Raw genomic sequence first — 16,372 nt, 5'->3', positions numbered from 1 at the left:
CTTGTGAAGCCAAATTATACTAAAAATAAGCTAAGAAGGGAACAAGGAAACTGGAGAGTTCTGCTTGAAGAATTCCCCCTCCCTGCTCCGCTCCGCTCCGCTCCTCCCCAAGGCAGGAATAAACATACTTGGCAAAGAGATGAGAATGCTCAGAATGTCTTCCCCCCTCGGACAGCAAGGAAAACACCCAACCATGTCCTGCTCTTTCTATTCTCTGTTGCAGCACTCCCAAAAGCATGCTCCTTGGTTTCGTCAAAATGCATATGGGATACCCAAAAAGGGCTCTATGGACAGATAAATCAGAGAAATGCTGGTTAAACAGTCAACTGGTTTCTTTAATGCAAGACCTCTGGGAGCCTTTAATAAGCTAATGTGCACTGCGATCTCCCAAAAGGGATATACAGTCTGCAGTTTCCCTAAACTTGTTTGACCCCAAGTCCCTAATATTTGGGGGAAACACTGCTCTGTCACTTCACAGCTGAACAGTGTCTTATTGACATGTGAACATCAGACCTGGCTACATTTTAGAGACATCCTAACCAGGCATATCCCTGAGACTATACCCTGGAATCACTGACTAAATTTTGGATGTTCTAGAAATTCCTCAGCCATCCCGCATGGGTTATAGAGTGGGTTACTTCTCTAGAAGACTCATCTCATCCATTTGCATTTGATTGGCCCCAATTTTACTCTAAGAAGATAACACCTCTCTTTAGGGGAGATGCCTGCAGTCCCCCACAGTGCCTGGCAATAAATATTCCCATGTACTCAGAGACCAGGCAGGAGAGGCTGATGGGAACCAGTCACCCCCATGTATGGACTACCCTGTAGGTAAGTGCTACTGTGCTAGACACTTCGGGGACTACAAAAATTACTCAGATTTGGGCCCATAGCTCAAGTTGCAATCCATTTTGAGACAGAACATTTACAAATAAATGAGTAATCCAGTGATGGTAGGAAGCAGAGGGACGATGTGTGACAGGTATAAATGGAGAAGAAGAGAGAGCAGAAAGCTTTCAGTGGCAAGCCCAGGGTAAGGACCATGGCCCATGAGAGAAAGGTGAGAGAAGTGAAGGGAGGAGAGGATCCAGATGGCTCCCACTGTGTTGACCTGAGACTTGCAACAGCCTTGAAGGGAAAGGGAACAGAGTGGACAGGAGGTACAGCTATCTACAGAACACAGAGGCAGGGCCAAGGAAGGACTGGTGGTGAGGGGGTGAGGGGGTGAGGGGGTGGGGGGGAGATGGTGGGAAATAAATCGGAAATTTAGGCAAGAGGCCAAATCATGGGGCAACCTGAATGCTCAATCTGAACTTTAGTCTGAAGGTGATGAGAGACATGGGAAGGTTTTCAAGCACAAAAGTAACAGAAATCAAGATGCATCAAAGGAATTCATCAAAGATGACACAACAACAAAGATGTTGTTGTTAAATGCTGAGATCCAGTTCCAGCTCCACCACTTGTGTACTGGGACCTGTCAAGTCACAGAAGCCGCCTGAAGCCCAAGTCCTTACATCTGTTAAACCGGGTTGAGAATCTCCGCATCGCCTGTGTCACAGGACTGCTGAGGATTCACAATTATAATTAGTGTGGACCTAACTGCGCCACGCACACGTAGTGAACTTCTTTAAAATGCAGCATCTTCGTTCCGGGCGGCCGGGAAGTACGGAGGCCAGCTGTGGGGCCGAAGCCGACCTTTCCCCAGCACCTGGAGGCCGTCCGGCTCCGCGAGCTCCCAGGCCCCCTCCGCCTGCAGAAGTCCGGGCGCGCCGGAGGGGGCCGCAGCCAGGCCGCCGAGCCCATCCCCCACCGTGGCGGGCCTGGCTCGGACCTTGATCCCCCTCCAGTGAGGCTAAGGCCGTGCCTTGAGGCCGGAGGGGCGAGGGACGCGGCAGTCCGAATGGAGCGGCGACCGCCGGGCTGCTCGGGGCGGGCTGGGCAGCGGGGGCTCCCGAGCCTCTACGGCCCTCTCCGTCCCACGAGCCACCCTGGCACCCTGGTCAGGCGAGCCAGGCCGCGCTGATATGGGCGCTGCCGGGCCCCGCAGCCCGGGCCCCGCGGCCTTTCCCCGCCGCCCCACGCCCCCCGCGGCCGGTCTCCCCGGCGGCGCCCGGCCACGCGGCCCCGTGCGCGGGAGCCGGCTCCTCGCCGGCCTGGCCGCCCGCCCCACTCCCTTTAGGCACGCAGCCCATTGGGCAGGCCGGCGGGCCACCTCACCCCTGATTGGTGGGAGCTGTGTCTGTCACCGGCGGTGGGGCTGTCCCGCGCCGGGCTCTGCTCCTGCCTCCGACTTCTGCACAGGAGAACAGCTCCCGCGGGATCCCTCGAGTCAGCCTACCTGAGGCCGGCTTTAAATCCTGCCGTCGGCTAAAGAGCTAAGAGGGCGACGCTCACGCTGAGCCCCCGGCAGCCAGTGCACCAGCCCGACCGCATGCGCCGGGCAGTCTTTCACGGAGGCGGGCTCTAGGCGGTGCGCACGCAGAGGCGGGGGGCGGGGTGGGGCGCGGGCCCGCCCCGGGGCGGGACCTGGGTGCGCCGGGCTCAGGGTCCGGAGTGCGCCGGCGCGGGGGCGGCGCGCTTTGCTAGTAGTGCGGCCGGCTACTCCGGATCATTTTCCCAGCGCTGCTGTCGCCCGGCAGACGCAAGAGGTACGAGACGGGGCAGGTCATGGCGTTTCTGCCTTGCAGCCTTTGTCACAGCCAGTGGTTCAGGCTTCCTCTTTTGAGGGGGAGGAGACCATGTTTTGACTCACACCTGGCAAATCCATCGCCTGGCTCCAGCCCCCCCTCCCCAAAGGCCTTCTAGGAGAGGCGAGATCCGTCACACCGTGTCCCTGAACCGTCCGACCTTGTGGGCAAGGTGGTGCGACCCCAACCCATCTCTCTCTCTCACGCAGCGCCCTCTGAACCAAGGGATGCCGACAGTGTCACTCTCCGCCTCTATTACAGGGAAGGCCAAGACGGCGGCTGGGCGCTGGCTCCTTCCTCATCTGATGGGAGTAAGAATGAGAGAAGCAGAAAGAAAAGCCGGTGTGAAAGCCCTGGGGCCCAGGAGAGCCTCGCCCAGCTAAGTTGGAGGCCTGTGTCGCTGCATTGGAGAGAGCCAGGGGAAGAGAGATCAATACGGCGTGGCCACACCGCGCAGAGCATTATAGACCAAGGATTTTCTTTCCCCCTAAGGGCAGTGGAAAGCCATAGAAAGTTTTTTGAGGAGGCGGCTTGGTTTTGCTTTGAATACTGAATACATACACCTGTTTTTTCTCCAAACACTATACAAGTGTACACTTAAAATGTATGTCTCTGCATCCCAGTGTTCTGTTTTCTTCCTTAGAAGCAGTTTGTCACAAGTTCTTGTATACCTTCATTAAAGGATGTAAAGAAAAGGTGTGACGTGATCAGACTTGTATTTCAGGGAAATGACTCAACCAAATGGATTCCAAGAAACCAGTTAGGAGGTTTCTACAGTGGCCCCAAAGAGAGGCTTCTGGCTTCTTCCATCTGAATCACCATTTCTCTTGCTCTGCAAGCTGCACTCAGCTCCAGACCTAAAACATGCTTCGGGTGTTTTACAGCCACACTTCTTTCAAGAAGCATTTGGTGTTTATCAAAGTGCCTGGGACGTGACAGACACTGAGAACATACTTGTCGAAGTAACGAAGGAGCTGTAGAAGATATAAAATTAGCCCCTCACTTAGCCACTCTACTGGGTGACCACTTTACCCTTTCCTCTCCTTCTGTAAACCTCTACTCTCTCTCAGCGGATGGTCTTGCTTCCTATTTCACTGAGAAAATAGAAGCCATCAAGAGAACTTCCTTGAGCTCCCACCACCCTATCCATCAACCTACTTTCGTCTGTGCATACAAGCTCTGCCTTGTCTTCTGTGCTGTGGACAAACTGTCCATAAGCCTCTTCTCATTGCTTCAAGTGCCATATCCTCTCATCAGTTCAAGAATGTCCCGCTAGTGTTCTCCCCTCCTGCGTCATCGATTTTCCCCTCTCCTAGATCACTTCCACTAACATGATGCAGTTTCTCCCATCTTAAAACCAAACCCCTCCCTTGACTCTACGTAATTCTCTGGCTATCCCTCCATTTCTCTGTGCCCCTTTTCGACACAACTAGAAAATGTTGTTTACGCTTGCTGTCTCCAATTTCTTCCCTCTCTCTTGAACTCATTCTGTCAGGCTATTGCTCATGTAATTCCACTGAAACTGCTCTTGTCAAAAATTAACTTCTACCTTCCCCCACCTCGTCTCTGTATACCAGCCTAGACTCACAAGCCCCAGATAAAGACACCAGTGTGCCTGCATATGCATGATGTGAGTGTGTGTGTGTGTATTTGCATATTTGGGCAGCTCCTCTCACCCACCTTGAGCTCACAGACTCCCTGTGGACTTCTGGGTGCAGCCATCCTGTGCCCACATCCTGCCCCTAAACTTACTACTTCGCTAACAGTGCTTGTCACAGCTGGTCACTCCTTCCTTAAAATGTGTTCTTTACTTGGTTTCTAGGAAACCACTTTCTCAGTTTTTCTCCTATTTCATAGGCCTCTCCCGCATCTCCTTTCCGCCTCCTGACCTCTAAACATCGGTATGGCTCAAGGCTCAGAAGATCCCTTCTCCACCTATAATCATTCTCTGGATGATCTCATTCAGGCTTTAAATACCAGACTTTAAATAGTAGGCTTTAAATACCATCTATATTCTGACAACTCACAAATTTGTATTTCCAGCCTAGACCTCTCTCCTTATCTCCAGTTTTAGGGCCCTTCTAAGCACGAGGTCCCAAAGTCTGCCCTGAGCAAATGTACAAAAGGCCACGCACCTTGTCTTCAGCTGCAACAATTCTGTGCTGCTGTTCATGCTCCAGAGCTCCCCCTGGGATCAGGCTGAGGCTAGACTCAGCTAAACCAGGGATTGCAACCTTTCTGTAAAGGGCCAGATAGTCAATATTTTAGACTTTGTGAGCTATACCGTCTCGGTCACAACTCCTCAACTCCATCTTCATAGCCCAAAAGCCACCATAAATGATACGTAAACAAAATAAGTGTGACTGTGTTCCAGTACAACTCTTTAATTACAGAAATACAGATTTGGTCTGAAGGCCAGTTTGCCAACCCCTAAGCTAAACACACCTCTTGTCCAGCTTCTTCCTGCCCTATCCTGCCTCCCTCATTCCCTTACAGGGTGCACTTGAGAGCATTCCTCAATTATTACCTGGGAACCCCATCTCAGACTTGGTTCCTAGGGAGCCCAGCCTAAGGCAGCACGCCTCCTGCAGGTCCCCCCCCGTAGTGCACTCGCTTACCTTGAAACACTTCTCACAGGGGGCTCACATTTCCTACTACTTACTTGTCTGTCTCCTCCACACCAGATTGTAATCTCCCTGAGGTTACCTGACCTTTCTGTGTCTCAGTTCCCTTATCAGGTACAGTCTTGTTCACTTTTTAATAACCAGGATCCAGCATATTTAATTCCCACTACTGCCCTGTGATATACATGCCACCATTATTGCTGTACTTCATATGATGAAGCCAAGACTGAAAAGCATAAATGCCCTCCCAAGAGCACATATAAAGTTTCACTTTGAATCCTCTTTCCATTTTTCACTCCTCATTCTACCCATCACCAGATCTTGCTTATTGTTTTCTAGCCAAGGCTCCTTTGAGTTACTTTTTTCGCTTTCACATCAATATGCTGTCATCCTAGCCCGGCATTCTGGTAGATTATCTGCTGGAACAATGGGGCAGGAGAGAGCCTACAACTATTGACTTAAATTTGTTGTTTTTTGTTTTTTGGGTTTTTTTACCAGATTGGAGCTATTTATTCTAAAATTACGTTTTACTTAGTTTTTAATAACTATGTAAACAGTACAAAATTCAAAAGGTAAAAAGGAATACACAGTAAAAGCCTTCCCCCCATACCTATGCCCAGCGACCTAGTTTTCCTCCTCACGACAACCACTAATACCAGTTTCTTGTTTATCTTTCAAGAGACACTGTGCACATGTTTGTATCCTTTCTTATTGGCTATATATTGTTTTAGCATGAATGTGTTATATTGGATTTTCCTCCCTTGTGCTAGCTTTCTTTAATGATGTTATTTGGCGAATTAGATGGTATACCCTCACTTTGTTCATGAAAGGATTTAAGGCCATTTGTGTGTGTGTGTGTGTGTGTGTGTGTGAAATATGAGAGAAAAATGAAGCAAAGGAAAAATAAGGGTAGGAACTTTTTCTCTTTAATGATACCCCATTGCCTTCAGGATAAAGTCAAAACTGCACTTTGATGTATGAGGCTGTGCAAAAACTGGCCTCAGTTAACCCCTCTAGCCACATGACCCACCCTAGGCTCTAGCCACACTGGACTCATGAGTACCCTGAACATGCCATTTGTTCTCTTTCTCACATCTGGATCTTCACACAGACCACCAATGGAATATCCCCTTTGTCTTACTAAAGTCACATTTCAGCCTGGCCTTCACGTCCCCGAAGTAACTCATCTGGACAGCCTCCTTCCCTTGAGTTGGGGTTCATCTTTCTCCCCCATGTTTCTATTGTTGCCTGGATTTCCCCAAGCATAGCACCTACAGATTGTGGGGGGGGGTTCTTTTTGTTTTTAATTTATTGATTTATTTTTGGCTGCATTGGGTCTTCGTTGCTGCGCACAGGCTTTTCTCTAGTTGCGGCAAGCGGGGCCTGCTCTTTGTTGCGGTGCGTGGGCTTCTCACTGCAGTGGCTTCTCTTGTTGCGGAGCACAGGCTCTAGGCGCATGGGCTTCAGTAGTTGTGGCACTCAGGCTCAGTATTTGTGGCTCGCGGGCTTAGTTGCTCTGCGGCATGTGGGATCTTCCCGGACCCGGGCTCGAACCCATATTCTCTGCATTGGCAGGTGGATTCTTAACCACTGTGCCACCAGGGGAGCCCAAGAAATGATTTTTTAAAATACGTAAATCCATGTAAAGGTGGGGAGAACAGGAGAGATGACAGGAGTAAACATTTTGGAAGCAAGAAATTAGATGAATGAACGAAAACTGAGCAAACTTAACAAAGACAAAACCCCAGCCAGCAGTGGGGAAACAGAACCGAGTTGGTTTACGCTGAGGGCAGGAGGGATTATTACAGAAATGAGACCTTGTACAACTGTAGGGGGAGCTGAGGAAGTGAAGGTCCGGAGTGGGGAGAAGGGGGATCAGAGAAGTCAGTAACAAATCCTCCTAGAAAATGATCAAAAGTGGACAACGTGGAGCTTACTGGGAAACAGAGAAGCAGGGCGTGTCCGGCCGCTGGGAAGGGGGGCTTGTGCAGAGGCCTGTGGGGAGCTGGGGCCTCGGGTAGCTACACGGCAGTGGGCCCAAGCCTCTGGTGGTGTGCCCAGGGCCACTGTGGGCATTTGGGGAGAGGAACTGAGTGTGGCTAAGAGGACAAGTTGGACCCCACCGAGCATGTCTGCATCTGTCACCATGTCCCCCCTTCAGACAATAATGGTGCCGCTGTGCTTCCACCCCCCAATCCTCACAGCAATTCCTCTGTTGGACCCTCTCTCACACGGAACTCTATAGGGAAAGGGCTTCCAGGAAATATGGTTCCACTTTAACCAAGTTGAGAGTAAAACTTGGAACACCTCAAGTGCAGGGGACAAGAAGTGGGAAGGAGGCTGGACGCCGGCTCCAGGGGTACCACAGCAGACCCGGCTTGCTCGTGTCTGGAATATGGGGTGAGAGAAGGAAATTCCGTCTAGGCTAATGCTCCTGTAGCTTTGGGGCTCTCCTTCCACTGAATGCATATCCCAACTAAAACACCCTCTACTTTTCCACTTGGAATTGTCACTTTCAATTTTGAATGCCTCCAAGTCGTGGCTCTGCTCTTTGCCTTTCATTCTCTGTCAGACCCTGGCTTCCCATTCTGGTTGGCAGCTCCCGTACCCATAGCCACTCAGAGTCCAAGCTAAGTCTTGTCACTGCTTGGCGGGGCAGGAGAGGGGCAGGGGGCGCAGAGCTGCAGTGAATCCTCCCCACAGCCCTCCCAGGCCTTTCCTCCAGGCAGAAGGGAAACGCTGCTTTCAGCCGTGAAGGTCCTCTTTCTTCTCCAGCGAGCCCAGCCTGCCTTTCTTACCTTCTCCAGAAAGCGCTGGCCTCAGGTCTGCATTTTGCCTCACAGCCTCCCTCTCCGGCATAACTCACTTCTCCAGTGTGGACACCTGCGTTCTTTAGAGGCCTCCTCCACAGCCAGTGTGTGAAGGGTCCTGAAGGCTCACTCTGTTCCTACAGGCCCAGGGTGTACTCTCTTGCCTTAATCAAAGGCCACCTTGCCCCCGGCTGACAGGAAGATAAGCCTCCGTGACAGACACCCTGATAGCTTAGCTAAGATAAATATTTCTCTCTCACTTACGTAACAGCTTTCGGGTGAGTGGTCCTGGCTGACAGGCTGCTCATCCATGGGCCCAGGTTCCTTCCATCTTGTTACTCTGCCTTCCCAAGGGTGTCATCCTCATCTGCGTGGTCAAGGCTGGGTTCCTGCCGTGGCTGTATTCACATTCCTGCAGGAGTGGGGAAAGACAGGAAGTGAAGGGAAAACGATTTCCTTTCAAGCAAATAATGTAGAAGTTGCCCACACCTTTTCTGTCACATCCCACTGGTTAGAACAAAATCAGAGGGCCACATCTCGGCCGTAGGGGAGGCTGGGAAATGTTATCCCTAGCAGGGTGACCATCTGCCCAGGTAAACTCTTACGACTATGGAAAAAGTGGAGAATAGATTTGGGGGGAAAACAGAAGTCCACTACAGCCTGGCTGCCACCTAAGGCCTAGGGATAATCACTCTCTTCTGCTTGCATTGCTCACTTCTGGTCATATCCCTTCCCCTTCCCCATCCCAGACAAAATTTACAGTCTACTCAGACCTACGTTTTCTCGAAAAACATAAAAATGGCATCATCTGGTGTAGCAGATGCTGTCATCACCCTGCCCACATCCTTAGCCCTCCAGGGCACATTACCCTGCCTTCCAGCTCTTTGTTCCTGAAAATCTTCACCTAGGAGTTTCTGTGGCTACCAGAGCCAGCTACGCACGCAGGGCAGGCCTGATGCACTGGAGAATTAACGTCCTTCCCCTGAGTCCATTTCAATTCAGCTCACCTCAACCAATGCTGATGCAAGCCCACCTGTTCCGGGCTCCATGCTGGATACCAAGGATGCAGAGAAGCCCAGAGCTCCATCAGCACATGCTAGATGCCAGACGCAGTCCTGACTGCTTTACCTGCATCCCTCATTTACTTCTCAAGGCAGCCCTTTGAGGTTGGTGCTCTTCTTCACTCTACTTTACAGATGAGAAAACTGGGGCTTAGGAAGCGTTAACACCTGCCCAAATCCCCAGCTTGTAATCAGCAGAGATGTTTGTCTGACTCCAGGACCACTGAATCTGATGAGAGATGCTCCCTGGCCCGAAAGCAGGGCGGGTAAGGGAATAACTAACAATCTATGTTGAACCCAACAAAGAAACATGTGAAACTAGACAGAGGATAGTTTCTTTCACCTTCTTGCTGGAGAGGATGTGTTTAGGTGGAGAGCTAAGGAACCACCACACCATCCCCGGGATGGCTGACACGTGGATTGTTACCTGGGGGCAAATACAATTCAATATTTTTAAGCCACCATTGTTTTGAATTTTTTAATAACAATCAAACTCTTTAAACTCAGTGCTTCCCAATGCTTTTCACATCGTGGAACATGTAGAAAATGACAGTATTTATATGACACATCAGGGTGTACTCAAGATTTGGGAATGTGTATATAGGACTGGGTGAATATACTAATTACATTTTCTGGATAGTACATAATTATGAAAAGAAATAAAATACAAAGTATTTAGGAAACTAGTAACCACTGAATTAGGAGAAAACTTCCAAATAACATCTTTTCAAATTTTTGATAAGAAATCAGCTTGCTTCCATGAACATTTTATAATAGATTCTATATTTGAAATGGCCACAAAATTCCTGACTATGTTCTTCCAATTATGGTCTCTTCGAGTTCATGAACATCACAATTGACAAGAAATGTTCACAAGCAGATGCTGTGAATGGCAGTGAGATCTATCATTTTTCCCCCACTTGTCAGAAACTCCTTTCTTGTTCTTAATAGAATTAGGATCCTTTGAATTTTACTTTAATGATGCAATTGTTCTCTAAATCTAGTGATTCGGCTCTTTCTTTCACTGAAAAATGTAATGTTGAAATTTCTCTTAATAATATAAAGGCCTTTAGAATACAATAGTACTTTGTTCAAGTTAAGTACTTTAAAATTATGATGAAAATTTCTTCCAGCTTACACGGACAATGCTCTATTAGTCTGAATCATTTTTCTTTAGGGTTCAAACAATAACTCCAACTTAGTTCCCCAGTCGTTTCACTTCTCCAAAAGTAAATTTTTTCTTTGTTTCCATAAATGTTGTTAGCACATATTAATATTGTGTGGAAGGACCCAAGGCTACCCTCAGGCTCAATGACTTGCTAGAAGGACTCACAGAACTCAGAAAAGGTGGTATATTCATGGTTATCGTTTATGACAGTGAAAGGATCATCTTCCAGGAGCTGGTCAAAGGTTAGTCCCAAAGACCTTTGCAATGTGCAATTTTGGGCCACCCATGCCTGCTGCGTTAACTCATGACTACACAAAGATACTTTCCTAGGATTCTTATAATTTTTGATCAAGTTCATTTAGACTCAAAAATGTCAATTAAGTAGGTCATATTTTGAAGCCAATTACTATCCTTCAAAAAAAATTGTAAAGCGAGCCTGGTTCACAATTTTTACATTTCATTTTTATTATTTTTTTAAGCTCATAAAGTCTTGATAAAGCTCTCTTTGGAGAGTCAACCCATTTCTGTATGAAACAGCAGAAAGTAGTTTTATTGTCCTATTTCTTCCCATAAGGCTGAAAATATACATGGCTGAGAGCCTTGGGTTTTAATTCACCATTTTGATCATATCATTGATTGTGGAATTCAGGAAATCTTTACAGATGATAACTTTCTGTGAATGAAAGAATGTGCTCCTGAAATCTCAGGATTTGGGGAATGAACTTGTGAAGTAAAGCCTTGACATTGTGTTGTTGCAGCCACCCCAGGAGACCACATACTCACCTGGTGTTGTCCATTCAAGGTGCTCATTTACCTCTGACTGCTTCCTCCTCACTGGGTTCTGAGAATTCTGCTGCTGCTTCTAACTGAGTGTGGTTACTGATGCCTGTAGATTCGTCACTCTGCAATGCAAAATTTTTGGAGCTTCTAGATTAGCTTTGGTTCTATGTCTGAGATATTTTCAATGCATCCATAAGATTGTTTGGAAATGGCAACTTCTCTATTTGCTTCTTCAGCCCCAAACTTAGTGCTGCTGATTTTCATGTAGGCTGGTGAATTGAGTGATTCTGCAAATGGGTGAGATATTTGACTTGGGCTATTAAGTGCAGGCTATTAACTTGCAACCGGTTTCTTGTGCTCTGCCTGAAAGTGTTGTAACAGAGCTTATAAAAGGACTTTGTTTCTTGCTTTGCAGTGACAGACATTTACCGAAGATCAAGTCTTTTCCTGCAGTTTGCAGTTAGGTATAGGCAGAGGTGTTGTCTTTCTGCTCCTCCATCCTTAGCACGAAGCTTTTATTCTCACATTTGCCTCTATGTGTCCTCATGATCACAAGGTGGCTGCTTTAGCTCCAGCCTCAGGTTCACATTCCAGGCAGGAAGAACGGTGCAGCAAGGAGGAAGTGGCGCCTCCATCAGGAAATCACTGCTTTCTCAGAAGCCTTCAGCACACCTCTACTTACATCTCAGTGTCTAGAACTGGCCACCCTAGATGCAGATGGGAAATGTAGTTTTTTAGCTTGGTACATTGCCTCCTTGGGCAAAATCAGATATTGGTTTCCCTAATCTGGCCTCAACTGACTCTCAGATTTCATCTCATAATTCTTCCCCTTGACTTCTGTTCTTCAACCTTACTGATTATGACAGACAATGTTACTGCTCCATCAAGAGCCCTTCAGATCCCCTTTTCCCACTGTGTGTGTGGCCCCCAGCTTTGATATGCTTTTGTTTCCAATACCCAGTACCCATAGCTCTTTTGGGTGGCAGGGCAGCCTTTAGTCTGCTGAAGCCCACTTTGCCCACATAAAGCGTCTGAGCATTTACATCTCCTTGGAGTGACCCTAAATCAGGGATTGATGGGAATATGAAAGTCTCAGTTGCCTTCGATTGGGACAAACTCTAAGACGTAACTCATGAGCCAGAGCTCCCTTTGGGATCAGGCTGAGCCCACCCTCTGCAGGATTCTGCCTGAATTCAATCTTTTCTTGGCTTCCTTTTCCAGCCCTGCTTCCCCCGTGCCCTTGCTGGTTACTCCCCACCCCCATCCCTAAGGGAGCACTTAATAAATCACTTGCACACAAATTCTCATCTTAACATCTGCTTCTGGATTCCTTGACTTAAGACACTGGCCTTCTCACTGTTCCTAGTATATGCTAAACCTGCTCCTACCACAGGACCTTTGTACACCATCAGGAAAGCATGTATCTCTCAGAAACATGCACAGTCCAGAGCTTCACTTTGCTCAGGTCTTTGCTCAAATATCACCTCATCCGTGAGAATTTCCTTAACCACACTGCCTAAAAGAGTCCCCCTCCATTAATTTCTATCCCTGCTTAATTTTCTTTAAATTTCATTTATCGCTGCTTTAATGGGATATAATATATTTTATTTTTGAGGTAAGAAAACAGCTCTTTAGATTCCATTAGCATTTAATGAGGCACTGAAACTGAGCAGGACCCTGTGGGGTTCCTGGGCATGGAAGACTTTCGAACAGTTGCTAGTCAGGGAAAGGAGGGAATGCAGAGACAAAGGAGGAGCAGTCAAGAAACAATAGTGCAGCTTTGAGGCAGGTCCTGGTTCCACCTCAAGGGATACACATAATATCTTTGAGCTCTTTTACAGAACTAAAACCCCTAACAAATGGAAGATGTTAGCATTCTTCATTCCAGGGAAGGTCACAGTTTGATAACCTCAAGAAGCTCGTCAGGAGACCACCTGAGGCCAGATTAAAGGAACCAGAGAAGCTTAATAGGAGACCACCTGAGGCCAGATTAAAGGAGTGCAGGCCCTGCACACACCCTGATCCTTATCAGCAACCCTGCCCTTGAACCATTGCTGTAAAATTCCTCACCAAATCCTCCCATGTTGGGACACACATTTTTTCACATCACGAGCCTGCTGTGTTCCCCTTTGCCTGGCAAAGCAATAAAGCTATTCTTTTCTACTTCACCAAAAAACTCTGTTTCCAAGATTCAACTCGTCACCAGTGCACAGAGGCTGAGTTTTCCACATCAACACCAAAGCCGAGTCAGGAGCCCCCAAATCGCTCATGGTCTCAGGGAGGATCCAGACTCCCCAAACTTGTACTTACATGCACTGCGAGGTCTCTGTAGTGGTCTATGCACAGGGTGATACAGGCAATCACTTCTGCCTGGGAGAATCCAGGAAGGCTTCATGGAAGAGGCCATATTTGACATTAAAGAAAGAGTACTTTTCTCAGGGAGAGAACGTAGTTTGCAGCCCTATTGGGAGGAATAGCATATGGGAAGGCATAAAATCATGGCCTGTATGTGTGTATAAAACAGAGGGCTCCCCAGAGAGGGGCAGTTTACTAAGGACAAGGTGGGGTGGGGGTGGGGGGGAGTAGGGGTGAAGGTGGGCAATGACTTTGAGTGTTTAGCTTTGTCCAGAAGGCAGTGGAGAGCCATGGGTGGGGTTTAACCTGGTAGAGGGTCAGAGCTGGGTTTTAGCACATTTCCTCTGGTGGTGACATGAACGAAGTCCGGAGGGGAAAACAGGTCCCTTCTGCCAACCATCCACTCACAGCTCCGGGTGCAGAGCTGAGCTGTTGGCACCAGAGGGCGCTATGACCTAGGACAAGGGCCTCTAGTCTTCCCTGCCACGTTTGTGGTCACCGCGCTTCCAGCCCTCAGAGACCAGTCACACTTCCAGCTGGGTCACCACTGCTGTCTGGCTGTCAGCACACAAAGCCTTGGGAAGTCTTTTGTATTGCATCTTGTTATTTGATTTCTCTTTCCATGCGATAATGACTGAGACTGAGGTGCTGCTGGCGGTGCAATGGGGAATAAACTTCATGTCTTAAGAGCGTATGCTCTAAACCAGAGGTGCTCCAAGTGGGACTCCTGGGGCCAGCAGCAACAGCAACTGCTGTGAACATGTAAGAAATGCAGGTTCTCAGGGCCCACTCCAGACTTACTGAATCAGACACTCTGGCCCAGCAATCTCTGATTTCACCAGCCCTTAGTTTGATTCTGATGCAGAGTCAATGTTGAGAATCATTGGTCTAAGAAAGTACTGCAAATACTTTCCATACAAATGTATGAACGCCAAGGGGGGAAAGTGGCGGGGGTGGGGGTGGGGGGTGGTGGGATGAATTGGGAGATTGGGACTGACATGTATACACTGATGTGTGTGGAGTGGGTAGCTAATGAGAGCTTTCTGAACGGAAGAATGGATGAAATTCTAAAATTAAAAAAAAAAAAAAGAAAGTACTGCACAGTGTAGTGGTGCCCTCGAAGGAGTGAGTCCAGTGTGATGCCGAAAGGCCCCAACTCAGATGAGCAAGAGCCATGGGAGGCTTCCTGGAGGAGGTGTCATAGGAGTCGGCAGCCAGGCAGGGGAGGGAAGAGAAAGGCATTCCAAGCAGAGGGAACAATTGTGCCAAGCCCCATAAGAGGGAGAGCTTAGTCTTTTAGTAGACCCCAGCTGGAAGGGGACTTACCCAGAGGGGCTCAATCTTTGTCCCCCCCATGGACACTCCTGACTTTTCTTCAAGGGGTCTCATGTTTTGAAAGGTGTTGTTTTCCAAAAAGCTGCTCTAAATAGTTAATAATTCATCCATTTCCTGCTATTTATTAATCAATATCTGTAGCTCCAGTCAGAGTTTCTGATTAGCATGAGATGTTCATATTCACTACCCTGAATTAATAATGATAGTAACAACCATTTGCCAAGGGCTGGCAAGCGCTTTACGTGTGCTAGCTCATTTAATCGCCACTCTACACCTCTGAGTGGCGGTACTGTTATCACTGAAGAGGAAACTAGCACAAGAGAGGCTGGTCACTTGGCCAAAGGCCCAACTGGATATGCTCTACCTTGGGTCAGCCCTCCTGCAGAGTGGGCTCTAACAAATAGCCTCCCTGTTTCTTGGGAGTGATGGCATTCCAGCCCCAAAGAAAGATACTTGGCCTGTCAGCACACATAGCCTTATCCTAAGCAAATGCACAGTCCCTGTTATGCATTTAGAAGTACTAAAATAGCTCATGGTACCTATTTCTATCTTGAGAGTCCCCTAGGGTTCTGGGACTCCAGGTCAGAATCACTGAACTAGTCCAACATTCTCTCTCTTCCAACTCCCGCTACGTAGATAAGAATATGAAAGCCCAAGGACGGGCAGTGAGGTGGAGGCAGCTTTCCGGACCCCCTCAAAGCATTCCCTGATAGCCTGAAACTAAAAAAGAGCTTGCTGGTCCTTGGATCATTATCTCTCCCCATCTGCTCCCTTCCCCTTTCTCTGCTGCCCTCCCTAGCTTCCTTCCTTCTCAAGCATCTACTGAGTCCCTGCTCTGTGCCAGGACCTGGCACCAGGGATACAAAGACAAATAAGTCCTACAAGCCAGCCTTTCAATTTCTTGTGGGCTGTAGTGAGTGGCCGCTACGTGCTTTTATTAATTTATCTTCATCACAAAAGCCATTTCCCTGCAGTTGTCATCAGCAGCAACACCAACTATATCCTCACCCACTGGCTTTGTAGGATAGAATACAGTATAGCCTGTCCCACCTCCCACTCCATCCCCACACCTCTCCGCCTTCTCTTCCTGAGTTGGGCAAGCTCCATGCCCCATTAGCCCTAACTGAGGTGTATAGGAGGTACTGCCTTCTCACTTTCTCGAAAGGGACCATTTGGTAAACTGACTTGCTGTATCTGCCTTCCTCCCTCCTGCCCTCCTGCCCTCCTGCCATAGATGGCCCACTGCTCATCCCTTTTCTCCCTTCCTTAGGTCAGTTTTACAGCCAGGCTTCACCATCTGCCTAGTGGGTGAGTTCTCTTGGTCTATGTTTGTATTAATAAATAAGGTCAAGAAACATTTTCTGTGCTGGCTCCTGGGAATACAGACAGCAGTTGGACCTAGTGTCTGCCCTGGGGGAGCTCAAAATCTGGGGCGGGAAGGGAAAGCTTCTGTGACCACGTTGTGAAAGGGCAACTGAACGAGGGAGCTTAATTGCTAAGGGTTCCCCTGGACTGCACTTGGGTGTATATGTTACGCCCCAGTGAGTACTGT

The 16,372-nt window shown here is 48.3% G+C and overlaps 1 protein-coding gene across 3 annotated transcripts in view; it reads right to left on the bottom strand.

Annotated features, from left to right (window-relative positions):
• The window catches only part of CTPS1 (CTP synthase 1), a 29,944-nt gene extending 27,475 nt beyond the window's left edge, over window positions 1–2,469 (bottom strand). The window contains exon 1 of one of the 3 annotated variants that reach the window (XM_057553816.1): window positions 2,218–2,469. Coding sequence is in view for 1 of the 3 variants with exons in the window: in XM_007164677.3 (XP_007164739.3) it covers window positions 1,515–1,545 (31 nt within the window). In the remaining 2 variants the exon portion in view is untranslated. Of the gene's footprint in view, window positions 1–1,514; window positions 2,049–2,217 lie in introns of those variants that run through there. The other 2 variants (XM_057553820.1, XM_007164677.3) reach the window with 2 other exon arrangements.
• Between the last annotated feature and the right edge of the window lie 13,903 nt (window positions 2,470–16,372).

Source organism: Balaenoptera acutorostrata, chromosome 1 (assembly GCF_949987535.1).
Source record: "Balaenoptera acutorostrata chromosome 1, mBalAcu1.1, whole genome shotgun sequence".
Classification (NCBI taxonomy): Eukaryota; Metazoa; Chordata; class Mammalia; order Artiodactyla; family Balaenopteridae; genus Balaenoptera; species Balaenoptera acutorostrata.
This window is presented reverse-complemented; position numbering and strand designations above follow the sequence as displayed.